General features: G+C 44.2%; 1 protein-coding gene across 1 annotated transcript in view; it reads left to right on the top strand.

Moving 5' to 3' along the window:
- The window catches only part of LOC117560633 (leucine-rich repeat and calponin homology domain-containing protein 1-like), a gene marked incomplete at its 5' end in the record, with an annotated part of 46,403 nt that extends 28,883 nt beyond the window's left edge, over positions 1–17,520 (top strand). Inside the window, 4 exon segments of the mRNA XM_034237567.1 lie at positions 5,839–5,948; positions 6,209–6,346; positions 11,346–11,423; positions 15,121–17,520. Of these exon segments, the coding sequence (XP_034093458.1) occupies positions 5,839–5,948; positions 6,209–6,346; positions 11,346–11,423; positions 15,121–15,402 (608 nt within the window).
- Between the last annotated feature and the right edge of the window lie 2,339 nt (positions 17,521–19,859).

Here is a 19,859-nt window from a genome sequence, read left to right on the forward strand (position 1 = left end):
TGTGTGTGTGTGTGTGATATATGTAAGTGTGTGTGTGCGTGTGGTATATGTAAGTGTGTGTGTGTGTGTGTGATATATGTAAGTGTGTGTGGCAATATGTAAGTGTGTGTGTGTGCGTGTGATATATGTAAGTGTGTGTGTGCGTGTGATATATGTAAGTGTGTGTGTGTGTGTGGTATATGTAAGTGTGTGTGTGCGTGTGGTATATGTAAGTGTGTGTGGCAATATGTAAGTGTGTGTGTGTGCGTGTGATATATGTAAGTGTGTGTGTGCGTGTGATATATGTAAGTGTGTGTGGCAATATGTAAGTGTGTGTGTGTGCGTGTGATATATGTAAGTGTGTGTGTGTGCGTGTGATATATGTAAGTGTGTGTGTGCGTGTGATATATGTAAGTGTGTGTGTGTGCGTGTGATATATGTAAGTGTGTGTGTGCGTGTGATATATGTAAGTGTGTGTGTGTGCGTGTGGTATATGTAAGTGTGTGTGTGCGTGTGATATATGTAAGTGTGTGTGTGCGTGTGATATATGTAAGTGTGTGTGTGTGCGTGTGGTATATGTAAGTGTGTGTGTGCGTGTGATATATGTAAGTGTGTGTGTGTGCGTGTGATATATGTAAGTGTGTGTGTGTGCGTGTGGTATATGTAAGTGTGTGTGTGCGTGTGATATATGTAAGTGTGTGTGTGTGCGTGTGATATATGTAAGTGTGTGTGTGTGCGTGTGGTATATGTAAGTGTGTGTGTGCGTGTGATATATGTAAGTGTGTGTGTGCGTGTGGTATATGTAAGTGTGTGTGTGCGTGTGGTATATGTAAGTGTGTGTGGCGTGTGATATATGTAAGTGTGTGTGTGCGTGTGGTATATGTAAGTGTGTGTGTGCGTGTGATATATGTAAGTGTGTGTGTGTGCGTGTGGTATATGTAAGTGTGTGTGTGCGTGTGATATATGTAAGTGTGTGTGTGCGTGTGATATATGTAAGTGTGTGTGTGCGTGTGGTATATGTAAGTGTGTGTGTGGTATATGTAAGTGTGTGTGTGATATATGTAAGTGTGTGTGTGCGTGTGATATATGTAAGTGTGTGTGTGTGCGTGTGGTATATGTAAGTGTGCGTGTGGTATATGTAAGTGTGTGTGTGATATATGTAAGTGTGTGTGTATAATAGTGCCTCCATCTGTGTTTGTATTGGTTCCCTCTCGGCCTCCTTTTCCCTGTATCTTTGTTTATGGTTTTTCCGCTGGCCGTAATCTCCGGGGGAAATTAATTATTAATGTTGACGCAGGGAGAGTTTAGTCTTTGAGTTGCACATTTACTTATAAGCGTAATAAAATAATAACACGGAGGAGCTGCAGCACCTCTTTTCACCCTCTGTCTGAAACCAGAGCTGCTCTGATTGGTTAGCTGGCCGGCTCTGTTGTGATTGGTCAACCGCTTAGAGATGTCCCGCCCCTTATCAATCAATGTTTATTTATAGCCCAATATCACAAAGGTTACATTTGTCTCAGTGGACTTCACAGTTTGTACAGAATATCAGTATGACAATACGACACCCTGTGTCCTTAGACCCTCTGTCCTTAGACCCTGTGTCCTTAGACCCTCTGTCCTTAGACCCTGTGTCCTTAGACCCTCTGTCCTTAGACCCTGTGTCCTTAGACCCTCTGTCCTCAGACCCTGTGTCCTTAGACCCTCTGTCCTTAGACCCTGTGTCCTTAGACCCTCTGTCCTTAGACCCTGTGTCCTTAGACCCTCTGTCCTCAGACCCTCTGTCCTTAGACCCTCTGTCCTTAGACCCTCTGTCCTTAGACCCTGTGTCCTTAGACCCTGTGTCCTTAGACCCTCTGTCCTCAGACCCTCTGTCCTTAGACCCTCTGTCCTTAGACCCTCTGTCCTTAGACCCTCTGTCCTTAGACCCTGTGTCCTTAGACCCTGTGTCCTTAGACCCTCTGTCCTTAGACCCTCTGTCCTTAGACCCTCTGTCCTCAGACCCTCTGTCCTTATACCCTCTGTCCTCAGACCCTCTGTCCTTAGACCCTCTGTCCTCAGACCCTGTGTCCTTAGACCCTGTGTCCTTAGACCCTCTGTCCTTAGACCCTGTGTCCTTAGACCCTCTGTCCTTAGACCCTCTGTCCTCAGACCCTGTGTCCTCAGACCCTGTGTCCTTAGACCCTCTGTCCTTAGACCCTCTGTCCTTAGACCCTGTGTCCTTAGACCCTCTGTCCTTAGACCCTCTGTCCTTAGACCCTCTGTCCTTAGACCCTCTGTCCTTAGACCCTCTGTCCTTATACCCTGTGTCCTTAGACCCTCTGTCCTTAGACCCTCTGTCCTTAGACCCTCTGTCCTTAGACCCTGTGTCCTTAAACCCTCTGTCCTTAGACCCTCTGTCCTTAGACCCTCTGTCCTTAGACCCTGTGTCCTTAAACCCTCTGTCCTTAGACCCTCTGTCCTTAGACCCTGTGTCCTTAAACCCTCTGTCCTTAGACCCTCTGTCCTCAGACCCTGTGTCCTTAAACCCTCTGTCCTTAGACCCTCACATCGTACAAGGAAACACTTCCAGAGAAAACCCACAGTTTAAAGGGAACATGGGAGAAACCTCAGGCAGAGCAGCAGAGGAGGGATCCCTCTCCCAGGACGGACAGACGTGCAATAGATGCCGTGTGGAAATCGAAAAGATAATACATTTTACAGCATATAGTCCAAATGTTTGGAAATGCATGTGTCTGTAATAAGAAGATGAATCCACGGGGATGTCAACAATCCTGTGGGAGCCATCAGGGAAGCAGTATGATGGGAGTCAGGCAGGACCACAGTGACAGGTTCAGCCACGACTCAGGATCCCGCCGTAGATAGACACCAAAAATACATTTGGGGGAAGCTGGGTTATTCGGAACATGAGAGTACACGGATACAGAGAGAAGGAAGAAGTAAGGTGTCCCCCGACAGTCTACCACCTACAACGTGTTGGACCGCGAGAAACTTTAGGATGTTAGCCTCTTCAGACCATTTACATGCACAGAAAGCTATAACACTACAGCAGAGGGCCTCTTTAAAGACTCATTGCAAAAATAATACAGTATTTAAATAAGAGATTACTATTTGGCACACAATGTCCTTTATTGACTCCAAAGTAAGAGTGTATTTAGTGACAGCAGGATATTGATATTTTCCTCCTCTCTTCGTCGACGTGTCTTGTGTTTTACTCCTGACTCACTGATCTGCTGAAAGGAGCAGCTTTCTACTTCAGAGAGCTAAGAATAATTCATGAGAAAGACGTACAAAAAAACATCATGCACAGTTTTAAAATATCCTTCAAACCCTTTAAATAGCCCGTCGGAGGAGGAGGCTCAGAAACAGGAATCTGAGGAGGAGGAGGCGTTTTAAAATGTCCTGACCTATAAAGATGAATCTTAAAGATAGCATGGTTTCCCCTCCCTTGTCTCCCCCTCTTTTTGCCTCCCACAGAGCGGATATCAAACACAAACACTCCTTAATATTCATCCACACTCATCCAGACCAGTCACATGACCAACTGGCAGACTGGAGGAGAAAAACAAACAAATAATAATAAATGACAGACAAACGAACCAATCAGCTGAGCACAATCCCATGAAGACTGACAAATATTTAAAAAACAATAAGCAAGAAATTAATCAAAAAGTATTTCAATATTTTTTATTAAATGTGATTTAAAAAAAGTCTAAATTCTGCAAAAATAATCTAAAAATCAGAATGAGTTTTTTTGTGTTGCTAAATAGCTCCCCCTTGTGGCCATTTCGAGGAAATGCACTTAACCATTGAAGCTGTGTTCAGTTTTATTTGTGTGTGTGTGTGTGTGTGTGTGTGTGTGTGTGTGGTGTGTGTGTGTGTGTGTGTGTGTGTGTGTGTGTGTGTGTGTGTGTGTGTGTGTGTGTGTGTGTGTGTGTGTGTGTGTGTGTGTGTGTGTGTGTGTGTGTGTGTATGTGTGTGTGTGGCCTAGCATTACTATACTTGTGGGGACCTAAATCTGTCTGCAGTAGGGATGTGCATCTCCATCACTGAGGCCGATGCGATGCGCATCTCGATACGTTGCCACGATACGATACATTAACGATACATTTGAAACACCAGGCGATGCCATACGATACGATTCACCCCTGTTGCGATACAGTTCGATACGATTTGATTCAACATTATGCGATTCAGTGCGATGCGATTCAACACGATGCAAAAATAATGATACTTCAATTTGGTACGACAGAGGATTTCTGTTTGATTCCTTATATGCAGCAAATCATACATTAACAAAAAAGTGCTTTATATATTTGGTACTGCACATCCCATCATGCCGTTTATTTGTTTACCTTTAAAAGCTCTCCAGAGTACAATGTTATAACACCTCAAAACAATGTAAGGATGCATTGCTCATGATTAACAGCTACCATAGAGCAACGCCCATACAGCTGCAGCCTGATGTGCTGAACACTCATCCAGAGGCTGACTCACCAGAGAGCAGAAAGCAGAGGGTTCTATAGGAACAATAAAGAAAACAACCGTTCACAGACAGGTCTTTCATAACTGCTCACAGTGAGGAAGACATTAAACTGTGATTGGCCGTCACAGGCTGCTGTAAACTAAACACCTCTCTCTGACAGAACCCCTCACTGAGTGATTTCACTCGTCTAACTTTGAGGTTTCTCTTTTCAGCCGCAGACCCCATGTCGCCTCTTTATGTGCGTCGCTAAGTTCCTCGTACTACTTGTGTACTTTAAAGCGGCTCGGCATCGTTAACAATTTGCGAGCGATTTTTCAAGTTGACCGTCTGTAGTACATAGTGCCGCGCACATATACCATCAGGACGTTACTGATGGGGTGCGGCTGCGGAGTGACACTGTGTGTATGCAAGCCCGCATCTAGGACGGATCTATGTATCATGGCTGTAGACCTAGTAATAAAGATACCTCATACAAAGGTCTACGGATACCTTATTACTCTCCATGACCTGCGGTCAGCTCTATAGCATAAAGGACTATTACACCGTCTTTCTTGAACAATCCCAAGTGTTGCCAAACGTTTGATTTGTAGGTATCTTTCGGCGCGCTGTGTTTCTCTTTCTCCTCAACTTCCGTGTGTGTTGATAACTGAGACTCTCGGCCTCCGTAGTGGCTAAGCAAATATCAAAGATCGTCTCTGCTGAGCGTTGACAAGATGAGGGGATTTTATATGAATTAATCGGTTTTTTACCGATGCAAAGACGCTACGCAATCGATGCATCGCGAGTTCAACCCGGTTCAACCCAAACTGTAGCCGATGTGCACTCTTTCAACCGGTGCACTCGCATCTTGAGCGTTTATGCCGGTGCACCGATGCGAATCGGTGAATCTTAACATCTCTAGTCTACACAGTCACGTGTGGGGACTCGCCTCCCTTATGGGGACAAATTGGAGATCTCCATAAGGGGAATCATTAATTTCAGGGTGAAGACTTGGTTAGGTTTAGGTTTAGGGTTAGGCATGTGTGTGTGTGTGTGTGTGTGTGTGTGTGTGTGTGTGTGTGTGTGTGTGTGTGTGTGTGTGTGTGTGTGTGTGTGTGTGTGTGTGTGTGTGTGTGTGTGTGTGTGTGTGTGTGTGTGTGTGTGTGTGTTGTGTGTGTGTGTGTGTGTGTGTGTGTGTGTGTGTGTGTGTGTGTGTGTGTGTGTGTGTGTGTGTGTTTCTGGAGCTTTAGCATGCTTTGCAAACTTAGTTTTTTCCTCAGAAGTCAGAAGTGTGACCGCCTGAGATATTTATATGTTTGAGAGAAGAGAGACCCTGGCTGTGTTAATGTAAATGTATCCTAATTTCTCCTCCTCTTCCTCCTCCTCCTCTTCCTCAGTGTTCCTGCGGAGCCACAAGAGTCTTGAATCTGTCGACCCTCAGTTCACGATGAGGAGGAAGATGGAGCAGCTGAGAGAAGAGCTGGAGCTCACAGAGCATCTGAGAGACGTGAGACACTTTAATCATTCATTAGTTAGTGGGGGATTACAATTTAAAAAAGGCAGTTTTGACCAATACGTTTATGTAAGGTGAAATCTGAACAAAAATCTAAATTCTGAGAAAAAGTCCAAGTTTAGTGGAAAAATCTGATTTTCTAGAAAAATAACAGAATCTATCTGAAAAAAACTCAATTTCAGAGAAACATTTAAAAATCAGATTCTTGAGAAAAAAGTGTAATCTAAAACCTAATGTCTGTATTTCCTCTTTAGAGCATAGAGAGCCGTCTGAAGGTGGATCTCCCTGAAGACCTGGGCTCCTCTCTGATGGACGGAGTGGTGCTCTGTCATCTGGCCAATCAGATCCGCCCGCGGTCTGTGGGCAGCATCCACGTGCCCTCCCCTGCTGTGGTGAGAGATCAATACTTTATATATCATATAGAAGGAAAATAAAAAATATATCAGATTTTTTATTAAAAAAGTAGAATATAAAATGTAATATTTGTATTTCCTCCTCGTCTGCAGAATTTCAGAATCTAAAGGAAAATCAGAAATCTAATAAAAGTACATTTGAAGAAAATGGGCTTTATATGACTCCATCTTTAATATAATATATATCCCCCGTCGTAGTGAGAGATACATCATATTAATGCATCTTTAATATAACATACAGTGGAGGAAATAAGTATTTGAGCCCTTGCAGATTGTGTTTGCCCACTTACAAAGAAATGATCAGTCTCTCATTGTAATGGTAGTTTTATTTAACAGTGAGAGTAAGAACATCAAAAAGAAAATCCAGAAATTGACATTATATAAAAGTTCAAATTGATTTGCATTTAAAACCCTTTCATGCATGAATTATGAAAACCTCAGTCAGGATTTTGTACCAAGTGTTTTTATTGCTCTTGGGGCATGAAAAACAAGATTTGAACTTTTTTTTTTAATCTAGTTTTTTCAAATAGATTTGTATATGTCCACTCAGGTGGACAGTATGCATTCAGGGTTTGAACTGAAGAGATGTACATTTTGAAAAAATTATAAATAAAGATGTGCAAACTTAAAATTACATTATAATAACATAAGTATATTGATTTACGGCCCAGAAAGATATTGCAATGAAGTATTTTCAAGAATTACCAGGGCCAGGGGCCAATTTGAGGCCCCGCACAGTTATTTGATGAGTGCTAGTGGAGCCTCGCAGCGGCGAAACCATGCCGCGCCACCCTAATTGCGCCAGGGGGGGCTCATATGAGGCCCCCTCCGCAAGGTGTGGCCCCCTCCACAAGGTGTGGCCCCCTCCGCAAGGTGTGGCCCCCTCCACAAGGTGAGGCCCCCTCCACAAGGTGTGGCCCCCTCCATAAGGTGGGGCCCCCTCCACAAGGTGTGGCCCCCTCCACAAGGTGTGGCCCCCTCCACAAGGTGTGGCCCCCTCCACAAGGTGGGGCCCCCTCCACAAGATGTGGCCCCCTCCACAAGGTGAGGCCCCCTCCACAAGGTGTGGCCCCCTCCACAAGGTGAGGCCCCCTCCACAAGGTGTGGCCCCCTCCACAAGGTGTGGCCCCCTCCACAAGGTGTGGCCCCCTCCACAAGGTGAGTCCCCCTCCACAAGGTGTGGCCCCCTCCACAAGGTGTGGCCCCCTCCATAAGGTGGGGCCCCCTCCACAAGATGTGGCCCCCTCCACAAGGTGAGGCCCCCTCCACAAGGTGTGGCCCCCTCCACAAGGTGTGGCCCCCTCCACAAGGTGGGGCCCCCCTCCACAAGATGTCGCCCCCTCCACAAGGTGAGGCCCCCTCCACAAGGTGTGGCCCCCTCCACAAGGTGAGGCCCCCTCCACAAGGTGTGGCCCCCTCCACAAGGTGAGGCCCCCTCCACAAGGTGAGGCCCCCTCCACAAGGTGTGGCCCCCTCCACAAGGTGAGGCCCCCTCCACAAGGTGTGGCCCCCTCCACAAGGTGAGGCCCCCTCCACAAGGTGTGGCCCCCTCCACAAGGTGGGGCCCCCTCCACAAGATGTGGCCCCCCCCACAAGGTGAGGCCCCCTCCACAAGGTGTGGCCCCCTCCACAAGGTGTGGCCCCCCTCCACAAGGTGAGGCCCCCTCCACAAGGTGAGGCCCCCTCCACAAGGTGTGGCCCCCTCCACAAGGTGAGGCCCCCCTCCACAAGGTGTGGCCCCCCTCCACAAGGTGAGGCCCCCTCCACAAGGTGTGGCCCCCTCCACAAGGTGTGGCCCCCTCCACAAGGTGAGGCCCCCTCCACAAGGTGAGGCCCCCTCCACAAGGTGTGGCCCCTCCACAAGGTGAGGCCCCCTCCACAAGGTGAGGCCCCCTCCACAAGGTGTGGCCCCCTCCACAAGGTGTGGCCCCCTCCACAAGGTGTGGCCCCCTCCACAAGGTGAGGCCCCCTCCACAAGGTGTGGCCCCCTCCACAAGGTGAGGCCCCCTCCACAAGGTGTGGCCCCCTCCACAAGGTGTGGCCCCCTCCACAAGGTGGGGCCCCCTCCACAAGATGTGGCCCCCTCCACAAGGTGAGGCCCCCTCCACAAGGTGTGGCCCCCTCCACAAGGTGTGGCCCCCTCCACAAGGTGTGGCCCCCTCCACAAGGTGGGGCCCCCCTCCACAAGATGTGGCCCCCTCCACAAGGTGAGGCCCCCTCCACAAGGTGTGGCCCCCTCCACAAGGTGTGGCCCCCTCCACAAGGTGAGGCCCCCTCCACAAGGTGTGGCCCCCTCCACAAGGTGAGGCCCCCTCCACAAGGTGAGGCCCCCTCCACAAGGTGTGGCCCTCTCCACAAGGTGTGGCCCCCTCCACAAGGTGTGGCCCCCTCCACAAGGTGAGGCCCCCTCCACAAGGTGTGGCCCCCTCCACAAGGTGAGGCCCCCTCCACAAGGTGTGGCCCCCTCCACAAGGTGAGGCCCCCTCCACAAGGTGTGGCCCCACACAGTCTGCATGATCTGCCTGTAGGGAGGGACGGCCCTGGGAACAACAGCAGCAGCACCAGTATGAATTGTAGTTGAAATATAGCCAGTATGACGTCCACTGTAGTGGAGAGGTGGTTGATCAGGATTTCCTGCAAACATAAAATCAATACTTTGATCATTTATGAATTATATGATTCCTTAGTTGTTACTTGATGTCACCACATGCTTTATACCTGCAGGGGACGCTTTCCATAAAAGGATTGGCAAGATATAGATGGGTGACTTGGTCCATGTGGCTTTCTGTCGTCCATCTTGGTTTAGAGCAGGGGTGGGGAACCTCCGGCCCGTATATGGCCCGCGAGACAATTTGGTACGGCCCTCGAGGTAATTTATAAACACACGCAAAAAATAAAAAAGTGTAAGAAATCTAGACCGCAAAAAAATTAAACAAGCGAGTACCTGTTTTTCGTGGCCAAGTTCAGGGTCCTTGAACACAACACGAGTCTAACGTGTCATCACGTGGTTTATGTCTCGACTGACAGGGGTGCAGTTCTGACGGAGAACACCAGAACGCCGCTCCAGCACTTCAGAAATTGCAGTACCGATAAGGAGCCGTACACATGCTGCAGTTTCTGCGTGGCTGTGTCTTTAGTTGAAAGCCAGCGGCGATCTGCTCATCTGTCACACTGATCATACAGTCAATAACTTTGTTGCTATTAGCATCTGGTTAGCTAGCTATGCTAACGAATATAAGACGCATTTTCTACACCCAGTGAGGCAAAGCCACATCTTTATGATCATTATAGTTATAAAAAAAGAGAATAAAGTAAACAGGTATAAAATACTATATGACAGTAAAACAAAGTTGTTATTAATAAAGAAGAATGCAGTTTGAAAGGAGAGTGATTTGTAAAATATCCATAAAGAAAAATAAATGTGCTTCCAGTTCTGTTTCATCTGGATGTTGAGAGATGTTTCCATAGATCTCCTAATGTTGCTCTCAAAGTGCACCAGATTGATGCTTTTAACTTCAACATTTAAAAACAAATCTTCCCGGGGGAGCATGCCCCCCCCGGACCCCCCCTAGAGGAGGTTAGGCCCCCCCCACTTAAATCATGTTCACATGGATAGGAAACTAAATACATTTGCACACATCTTGTGTCCATATCTTTCTGTTTTGGTGGTCACGCCACACCGTGCACGTGCACGTGCACGCATGCGCGAGTCATGGTGAGAGATCTGGATTGAGAGGGTTGCTTTTTCTTTGCACAGAATGAAATGAATGGGCTGTGATTTTAGTTTTTTTAAGCAGAGGTCAATCATTTGTACGGCCCTCTGAGGATATTGTAAACATTGAAATGGCCCTTGAGAGGAAAAAGGTTCCCCACCCCTGGTTTAGAGACATGTATCATGCACTTCCACTGACTCTCCACTGAGGGGCAGTGTATGGGATGATGCAATAGGGTCCTATGTAGTGGCTGATGGTGCAACTATGCAAACAAAACCAATGCATATACAAGAAAACATCTTTTGAATAGCTGTCCACTGTAGTGACCTCGATGCATGAAAGGGTTTTAACTGTGGGAAATAAGTATTTGATCCCCTTGCAACAAACAAGGATGCTGGCTCCCACAGAGCGGTTAAAGAAGTCCTCTTCCTTTAGGAAATGACTCCTAATACAGCAACAGGTAGAGAGAAAGAGATGGTGAGACACAGGGTGCATCTCACTTCGGTTAAATGGATTCCTTGCGTCCTTCACTTGCGTCGTTTCCCTGCGTCTAGTCCCTCCCACCAGGGAAGCATGGAGAGACGCAAGGAAACCACGAGAAGCAGGGAAATGAGTTTTAAGAGCAATGGGACGTCCTTTCCTCCGGAGCGTCACGTGAAGCGACGTCCGTTTGTGATGACGCCACACAGCTGATCGTCTGACAGCAGCCAGATCAGTGCATGCGCTGCATCGTCCAATCAGTGAGCGATACACAGTAAGGGGGCGGGGCGAGTGTCTGAGGATTTCACCGTAGGATGGTCTGGTAGTTCCTCGACCCTCCGGCTAAAATAAGGCCACTGGGACGGTACTGAAGATGCTCAAAAGTAGGCAAGTTAATAAACAAGAGAGGCGATGTTACGATACCAATTTGAAGATAATGGTGATCAACGAAGCAGAGTCGTCGAGCAGCAAAGAAATATGGAGTTACTGAGAGTAACGTTAGAAGATGGAGAGCCCAAAAAGACCGTCTTAAAAATGTAAACAGTCAGAGAAAAGCACTCAGCGGTCCGCAACATTTGAACACAATGTGTGATGTGATATCATTATTTTACAATACAATTATTTTCTTTGTAAAAACAAGATTTGCTCTTCAAAAAGGTATTTTTCCAAAAATGAAAACTCTTGAAAAAGAGTGGGTCGTCTTACAATCAGGTCAATACGGTCGTGTATCTTTAATATTTAGATTGAAACATGTTGATTTGAACAGTGTTTCCTGGTCGTTGCAGCCCAAACTCAGCATGGCTAAGTGTCGGAGAAATGTGGAGAACTTTCTGGACGCTTGCAGGAAAATCGGGGTCCCACAGGTAAGACATCTCTCAAATAACCCCCTCCCTCACTTATATAATAATATATAATAACCCCCTCCCCTCCCTACTCTCTGAACTGGGGGGCGTCTTCAAGTCGACACAGAATGAGAAATGAGAGATTAATGTTCTTTTAAATCATGCCGCCTGGTGCTACAGTTGTAAGTATCAGTGTTAGGATGCATCCTTTCAGATAGGAAACACATTTAGTCTCATATTACACTTTCTGGGGATATCACTATTTCTGACGTAAAGATAGATCCTGCAGAAGTCGCTGGAGATTCATCACATTTGCCAGGATTACTTTTGAGCTTGTGTTAATGTTGTAAATCGAAACCAAACACATCAAAGAAGCCAGAAAAGTACTTGATAGGGTTTAGAAAAAGCATGCGACTTTGGTTTTAAATAGATGTTTGTTATGGATTTAATTCAATTGAGTCGACGTTGACTTTTGTCCGACCTCTCCACCTTTTCCTAACGCAACAAATGTGTGAGACGTGAAAAACAAACGTTAATCGACATTTTACTTGTGTGGGAACGTAATTATTAAAAGACACTAGCTGCTGCATAACTCACTGAATCCATAGCAACACTTCCCAAAGCATCATGGGAAATGTAGTCACTATTGTCTTAATTTAGTCGAAGGAACACAGAAAAGATACCCTGAATGCTGCAGAGATTTGAATAGAAAACTCAAAGCAACTAAACCCAATGAGTTGCTAATTGTCCAGTTTTGTTGACGTATGGAAAGTTCTCCTGCTAAACCACCAGGTTATAAACTACATGCAGGGATTTGAACCAGCAACCTCTGACCTGAGAAACCCCCCGGTTCATGAGAGGAACTTCCCCCATAACTCCATCATCATGTGTGGCTTCAGTTGGCTGATTGTTGAATAAGATTTAGAAGATGTGTGAAGAAGTGTCCTGCAAAAACAAGAGTCTTCAGGGACAGGAAATGGAGAGTTTATGTTCTGATCTCTGACGGCAAGTGAGGAGAAAGTATTTGCAGGACGCTGACGACGACAATACAATCTGAACCAGGTCTGGGAGGAGGCTGAAGATTTAAGGATTTTAACAGCACGTCAACCTTTACGTCGTTTTATCTTCATCAGTTCAGCAGGAAGATAAGAAGATGATAAAAATTAGATTGTTTGAGACAAAATTCAGAATCTAAAGGAAAATCTGAAATCTAAAGAAAAAGTCAATTTGAAGAAAAAAATATATTATTTTTTTAGAAAAAAATCTGAATCTAAATAAAAAATCTTACTTTTTTTTAAGATTTTAGATTTTTCTCTAGATTCAGATTTTTAAATGTTTTCTTCAAATTCAGTTTTTTCAAGATTTCAGATTTTTTTCTATTTTGAGAAAACATTTTGAATCTAAAGGAAAATCACAAATCTTTAAAAAAAAAAGTACATTTTATGAAAAATGTTAAAAATTAGATTTTCGAGAAAAAATTCAGAATGTAAAGAGAAATCTTTAAAAAAGTAATATTTGCAGGACACTGCATATTGGAGACTAGCATGGAGATGTAATCAAAAATGTTGACTAAAACAGTTTAATAATCTTCTCCTACTTCCCAAATGGTGTTTCTTTATTTAAGTATAAACTAGTGAAGCCCTCAGCGTCTCCCAGCTCTGGTTTGTTGTTGCTCCTTTTTTTGTTCATGTCGCTTTAAATGGGTTTTTAACGCTGAGTCATCTTCATCATCTTCATCATCGCTGCCTGTGGCTTCAGCTTCCTCCATCATGACAGCAGGCAGGAGAATGAAGCAGAGTGTGGTGTGTGTGTGTGTGTGTGTGTGTGTGTGTGTGTGTGTATAAGTGTGTGTGTGTGTGTGTGTATAAGTGTGTGTGTGTGTGTGTGTGTGTGTGTGTGTGTGTGTGTGTGTGTGTGTGTGTGTGTGTGTGTGTGTGGTGTGTGGTGTGTGTGTGTGTGTGTGTGTGTGTGTGTGTGTGTGTGTGTGTGTATATTGCTTATCTGGAACCAGCTGAATATTTGGTGCATGTAAACACAATATATACTTTTCGCTTAGTCCGGACCAAAAACGGATACAGAAAAATGACAAATGGATGTTTTTACAGAGCGTTATGTGCTTGACTATTTCTAGATTAAAGAACAGGCACCGACCAAGAAATCATCTGGTACATTAAACATTGATCTGTCGCATTTACACTGTTTTAGTACGGCTTAAATTGGTGCCTTTTAAGGGGATTCTCAAACTCTAGCTACTCAAAGTTTATGGCTTCATATTTACTTTACAGACGTGCACAATATCAATTTGAGGGATTAGGAGTCAATAGAGAAACCAAAATAATAACAACATCATTTTTAATCTTTAAATTAAACGAAGGAAAAGTAAAAAGGGAAGTCTGACACCACCTCATTTAAAATATCATCAATCAGGATAATTTGGTTCTTTTAAATGTGATAATTGTAATATATTTGTTTGTATTTTAATGTTTCAACGCCGTGTTTTTTGTCTTGAGATCGAACAAAAAAAATCAGTTTCCTCTTAGTCTTCTCTTTGAGATTACACAACATTTGTATACGTGTATTTATCCCGCTGTGAGCCGTTGACCTCCATCTTGCTGCTGCTTGCTGACCTCTGTGTGAATGCTTTGCTTCATGCGAGCTAACGTGCTAACAGCTTCTCCGCGGCTAACGTGCTAATGATTAGCTTCTGTGCTAACGTGCTGGCTCTCCATCACCCCGGTGTGTTTACTGAGAGAGAGATGTGATTTATCTTCCTCCTCTCAGTAATCACCCTCCTCTTCCTCACTTCCTCCTCTGTGACCTTTGACCTCTGTTTTCATTGGTTAACCTCCGACCTTTTCTTTCTTTCTCCTGCTGGATCGTTCCTCCTCTTTGTCGATGACACGTCTTTTTGTTTTTCACTTTTTATATTTCTGTTTTGTATTCTCTCTCTTCTCTGTTGTTTCCTTTTTCCTTCATCTCTAATCTCCTCCTTAATCCTCGTCTTCCTCTTTTATCACCTGCTTGTTAACTCCATCTTCATCTTTCCTCCTCCTCCTCCTCCTCCTCCTCCTCCTCCTCCTCCTCCTCCTCCTCCTCCTCCTCCTCCTCCTCCTCCTCCTCCTGGTGTTGTGTTTTTTTCCATCCATCTTTTATCCTTTCTATTTGTAAAACTCCTAACCCTTCAAACGTTCCTCTCCATCTTCTCACCTCCTCTTCCTTTTCTTCCACATACTATTCATCAATCTTTTTTCATCTTCCTCTCTCTTGCTTCTCTCCTCGTCTCAAATTCATTTGATTTTAATTTCCAATTTTTTCGTATTCCCTTTCTTCCTCCCCTCCCTTGTATACCCTTGTATCCTTCCCTCATCGTCTTATTCAATTTTTCTTAACTCTTCCTCGTTCCCTTTCCTAATCATTTCCTCTTCTTCTCCCTTGTATCCTTTCCTCATCTCTTAATCCCCCATGTTCCCCCTCTGCCTCAATCCTTTTGCTCCTCCTTTGTTTCCTTCCCTCATCTACTTGTTCCCTTTTCTTCCCTCTTCCTCATTCCTTTTCCTCCTCCTTGTTTCCTCTCGTCTTTGTTCTATCTATCATTTCCTATTTTTTCTTCCTTCCCTCACATCCTTGGCATCCCTCATTCCCTTTCCTCTTCCTCCTTATCCCTTGTTTCCTCCTCCCTTGTTTCCTCTCCTTCACGTATTGTTTTCGGGGGTGCCAGTCCTCCTTCTGCTCGCCCTATGACATCATCCAGAGTCGCCTGCAGCCTCTCAGCGTCACGGTGCAGGCGCTGGTTTCCTTCGATACTTCCTCTCCAGACAGGAAACAGGAAGTGGCGGTCCCATCTAAGAGCCCAGCTCCCTCCTCCCCCTCATTGGTGTCCGTCACCACTCAGACCCCGCCCCCTTCCTGGCAGATCTGGGACCTGATTGGCTCGAGTCTTCTTCACGTGCTCTGCCTCGTTCTGCTGTTCCTCGCCTACAGCTGGAGCGAGCTCACGTAACCGTGGACACAGACACTTCCTGTCAGCCCTGCCCACTTCCTGTCAGTCATCTGAAAGTCCCGCCCACTTCTCGTCAGTCATCTAAAAGTCTCGCCACTTCCTGTCAGTCATCTGAAAGTCCCGCCCACTTACTGTCAGTCATCTAAAAGACCCGCCCACTTCATGTCAGTCATCGGAAAGTCCCGCCCACTAACTGTCAATAATCTGAACGTCCCGCCCACTTCTTATCAGTCATCTGAAAGTCCCGCCCACTAACTGTCGGTCATCTTAAAAGTCCCGCCCACTTACCGTCAGTCATCTAAAAGTCCCGCCACTTCCTGTCAGTCATCTGAAAGTCCCGCCCACTTACTGTCAGTCATCTAAAAGTCCCGCCACTTCCTGTCAGTCATCTAAAAGTCCCGCCACTTCCTGTCAGTCATCTGAAAGTCCCGCCCACTTACTGTCAGTCATCTAAAAGTGCCGCCTACTTACTTGTCAGACATCAAGTAGACTCCGCCCACTTACTGTCAGTCATCTAAAAGACCCGCCCACTTCATGTCAGTCATCGGAAAGTCCCGCCCACTTACTGTCAGTCATCTAAAAGTCCCGCCCACTTACTGTCAGTCATCTGAAAGTCACGCCCTCTTCATGTCAGTCATCTAAAAGTCCCGCCCACTAACTGTTAATAATCTGAACGTCCAGCCCACTTCTTATCAGTCATCTGAAAGTCCCGCCCACTAACTGTCGGTCATCTTAAAGTCCAGCCCACTTACTGTCAGTCAACTGAAAGTCCCGCCCACTTCTTATCAGTTATCTGAAAGTCCCGCCCACTTACTGTTGATCATCTGAAAGTCCCGCCCCCTTACTGTCAGTCATCTGTAAGTCCCGCCCACTTACTGTCAGTCAACTGAAAGTCCCGCCCACTTCTTATCAGTCATCTGAAAGTCCCGCCCACTTACTGTTGATCATCTGAAAGTCCCGCCCACTTACTGTCAGTCATCTGTAAGTCCCGCCCACTTACTGTCGGTCAACTGAAAGTCCCGCCCACTTCGTATATTTTCACGTTTTTATGCCGCTTTGTAATGACACCATCTTGCATCTTCTTCTTCTGCTCTGCTGCAGAATTAGCATTTTGATTTTACCATGAAAAGCAACACGTTTTCTTGAATTGTGTTATATATATATATACCTATAGCTACTGTCCCATGAATTACAAATAACACATTTCTACCAAGATGATACAGAACAAAGTAAAACAATCAGAAGTGGCGCAGACGTCCAAAATGGCCGCCTAATATCCCCTGCATCTTTGTGATTATTGGTTAATATTTTCTTTAGTGTCCCCGTATTTCAGAGTAACTGGACTTTATAAAACTCTGTGCACAAAGCATGTTTTCTATTGTGTGATAAAGACAGAACGAGCACCTGGAAGCCATATAGATTATTATAATGGGTTTTAATTTCAACATTAATTGTTATTTTTAGACGTTTTCCCTGTGCTGTTTTGAAACTTAGAAAATATAGGAAATGTATTTATTTATTTTGTTATGTATTTTTAAATGTATTTTCTTGTTAAATTATATTTTGTATTTATTAATTTCATTATTTGTTTATTAATTAATTAACTTATTTATTTGTTTATTTATTTACTTATTTATTTGTTATTAATAATAATTAAAAAAAATGTATTTATTAATTCTAATCTTAGTTATTTATCTATTAACGCATTTATTTATTCGTGTTTTTAAATGAATGTATTCATTTCGTCCTGCATTTCTTATTTTCTATCTCCTGATATGCAATGTGAAAGAGTTAGACATTTGAAGGGCTATAGACTCTAGATTTATGAAGTTATATATATATATTATCTGTTTATCTTAGCGCTCTGTTTGTGATATTGAGAGGGATGTAAACATGCACAGAAACTGAACACAGACACAAACCAGTGTAAGATAAAAACAAAATGCACTTAAAATGTTAATTTCTGTTAATTATAGACGTGGTTATTTAGGTTTCTGTGAATGACTTCTGGCAGAACATTTACATTACTGTTTCTGTGATGATGTGAATGGATTATTTCTTAGACTTGTGTACGATATGTGACCGTTAAAGACCGAGGAAATAAATGCAGTTTAGGGATAACGTCTGTTTTGAAAGAGTCGTTGTTTACCTTTAATTTGCATGAGTTTACTTGTGTTCATCAGACGCTTTATGTACCTGCCAACAGCTGTTATTATTCATTTAAATCATGTTACGTTCCCTTATTGTCTTCAGGGGGAAAGGGAAGTAACAACAGGTAAAAAAAGAAAGAGGAAGCTGATTGGCCAAACATTTAAATATATTATTTAATGAATAGAAAATAAAGAGGGCTCACTTGTTACAAAACTAACTATGGAGAACTTCCTTTAGATGTGTTTTAGGGTTTCATATTCAGCAAGAGGAGGACATTTAACACAAAACCTCCAAATATGAGTCTAAAATAACCAGTGGAGGAAATATAAAGTGTTTGAATCCTGTTGCTAGGCAGATCATGTTTTACTACAGCATTTTATTTAACCAGTTCAGCCACATGCCCCAAGGGTAATACCAAGCTTCTGAATTAGCCCTGAGCGAAACAATGCTAATGCACTTAGCACAGAACTCACGGTAAAATATCCTTATTACTTATCGGATCTGCACAAACAAGATATCAGCTAACAAGATGAGATTCCACAGATTCTAGAAATATAAGTATCATCACTGAGCGATCAGAACTCGCGGCAGGGGAAGCTAAACCAGACATCACACCACGTAGCTTTACGGAGCAAACACGGGAAATATGTCTCACCTTTTGCTGTTTCTGATCGAAAGTTGTGTTCAATGGAACTAAAACGATAAAAACGCTGCTGAATGTTAATCCATAGGTTCATTCAATGTGTCTGTGTCACTTTGAAATGATTACTGATAATCCATCTTCATATTTATGTCAATAACGGAGATTTCCTATTAGCTGCTATGATAGCTACGAGAGTGTATGACAGCTTCCGGTTTTGGGCATTCTGGCTACGCATCACTCATTCACCAATGGGTAATGTTTAGATGGATTTTAGGAACTCCCCCTCGATTCTATTGGCTCTAACGGTTCAAAAGAGATGTCAATCGTTAAAATCGACCAATGGGGGCCAGAGATATGGAAAATGCACCTAAATGTCCCCAGAAGTGTTTTTTTTTCTAAATCTCTCTAAAAAGGTCAAATATCACTTGTTTTGCATCAATCTTGATACAGGGTACTTATTATATGTCAATAGCCACTTTCACACCAAGTACTTTGCCGTACTTAGTTCCCAGCACTTAGTTCCCAGCACTGTGTGTATGACAGCTTCCGGTTTTGGGCATTCTGGTAACGCATCTCTCATTCACCAATTGGTAATGTTTAGATCAGGGGTGGGGAACCTCTGGCCCCCGGGCCGTTTCCGGCCCGCGAGACCATTTGGTATGGCCCTCAAGGTAATTAAAAATAAATAAATTAAAGAAATCTAGACCCCAAAATAATTAAACAAGCGAGTGCCTGTTTTTCCTGGCAACGGTCATGGTCCTTGAACACAACACGAGCCTAACGTGTCATCACGTGGTACATGTCTCGTCTGACAGGGGTGTAGTTCTGACGGAGAGCACCAGAACGCAGCTCCGGCACTTCACATATTGCAGTACCCATAAGGAGCCGTACACATGTCACAGTTTTTGCGTGGCTGTGTCTTTAGCTGAAAGTCCAGTGGCGATCTGTTCATCTGTCACACTGATCATACAGTCAATAGCTTTGTTGTTATTAGCATCTGGTTAGCTAGCTATGCTAACGAATATAAGAAGCCTTTTCTCCAACCAGTGAGGTAAAGGCACATCTTTATGATCATTATAGTTATAAAAAAATAAGAGAATAAAGTAAACAGGTATAAAATACTATATGACAGTAAAACAAAGTTGTTATTAATAAAGAAGAATACAGTTTGAAAGGAGAGTGATTTGTAAAATATCCATAAAGAAAAAGTAAATCTGCTTACCGTTCTGTTTCATATGGATGTTGAGAGATGTATCCATAGATCTATTAATTTTGCTCTCAAAGTGCACCAGATCCCGGAGCATGCCCCCCCGGACCCCCCTAGAGGAGGTTAGGTCCCCCCCACTTAAATCATGTCCACATGGATAGGAAACTAAATACATTTGCACACATCTTGTGTCCATATCTTTCTGTTTGGAGGTCATGCCACACCCGTGCATGCATACGCGAGTCATGGCAAGATATCTGGATTAAGAGGTTGCTTTTTCTTTGCACAGAATGAAAGAAAGGCCAAATGAATGGGCTGTGATTTTTAAGCAGAGGTCAATAATTTGTACGGCCCTCGGAGGATGTTGAAAACATTGAAATGGCCTTTGAGAGGAAAAAGGTTCCCCACCCCTGGTTTAGATGGATTTTAGGAACCTCCCCTTGATTCTATTGGCTC

Source organism: Gymnodraco acuticeps, unplaced genomic scaffold, assembly GCF_902827175.1.
Source record: "Gymnodraco acuticeps unplaced genomic scaffold, fGymAcu1.1, whole genome shotgun sequence".
In the NCBI taxonomy this organism is placed as follows: Eukaryota; Metazoa; Chordata; class Actinopteri; order Perciformes; family Bathydraconidae; genus Gymnodraco; species Gymnodraco acuticeps.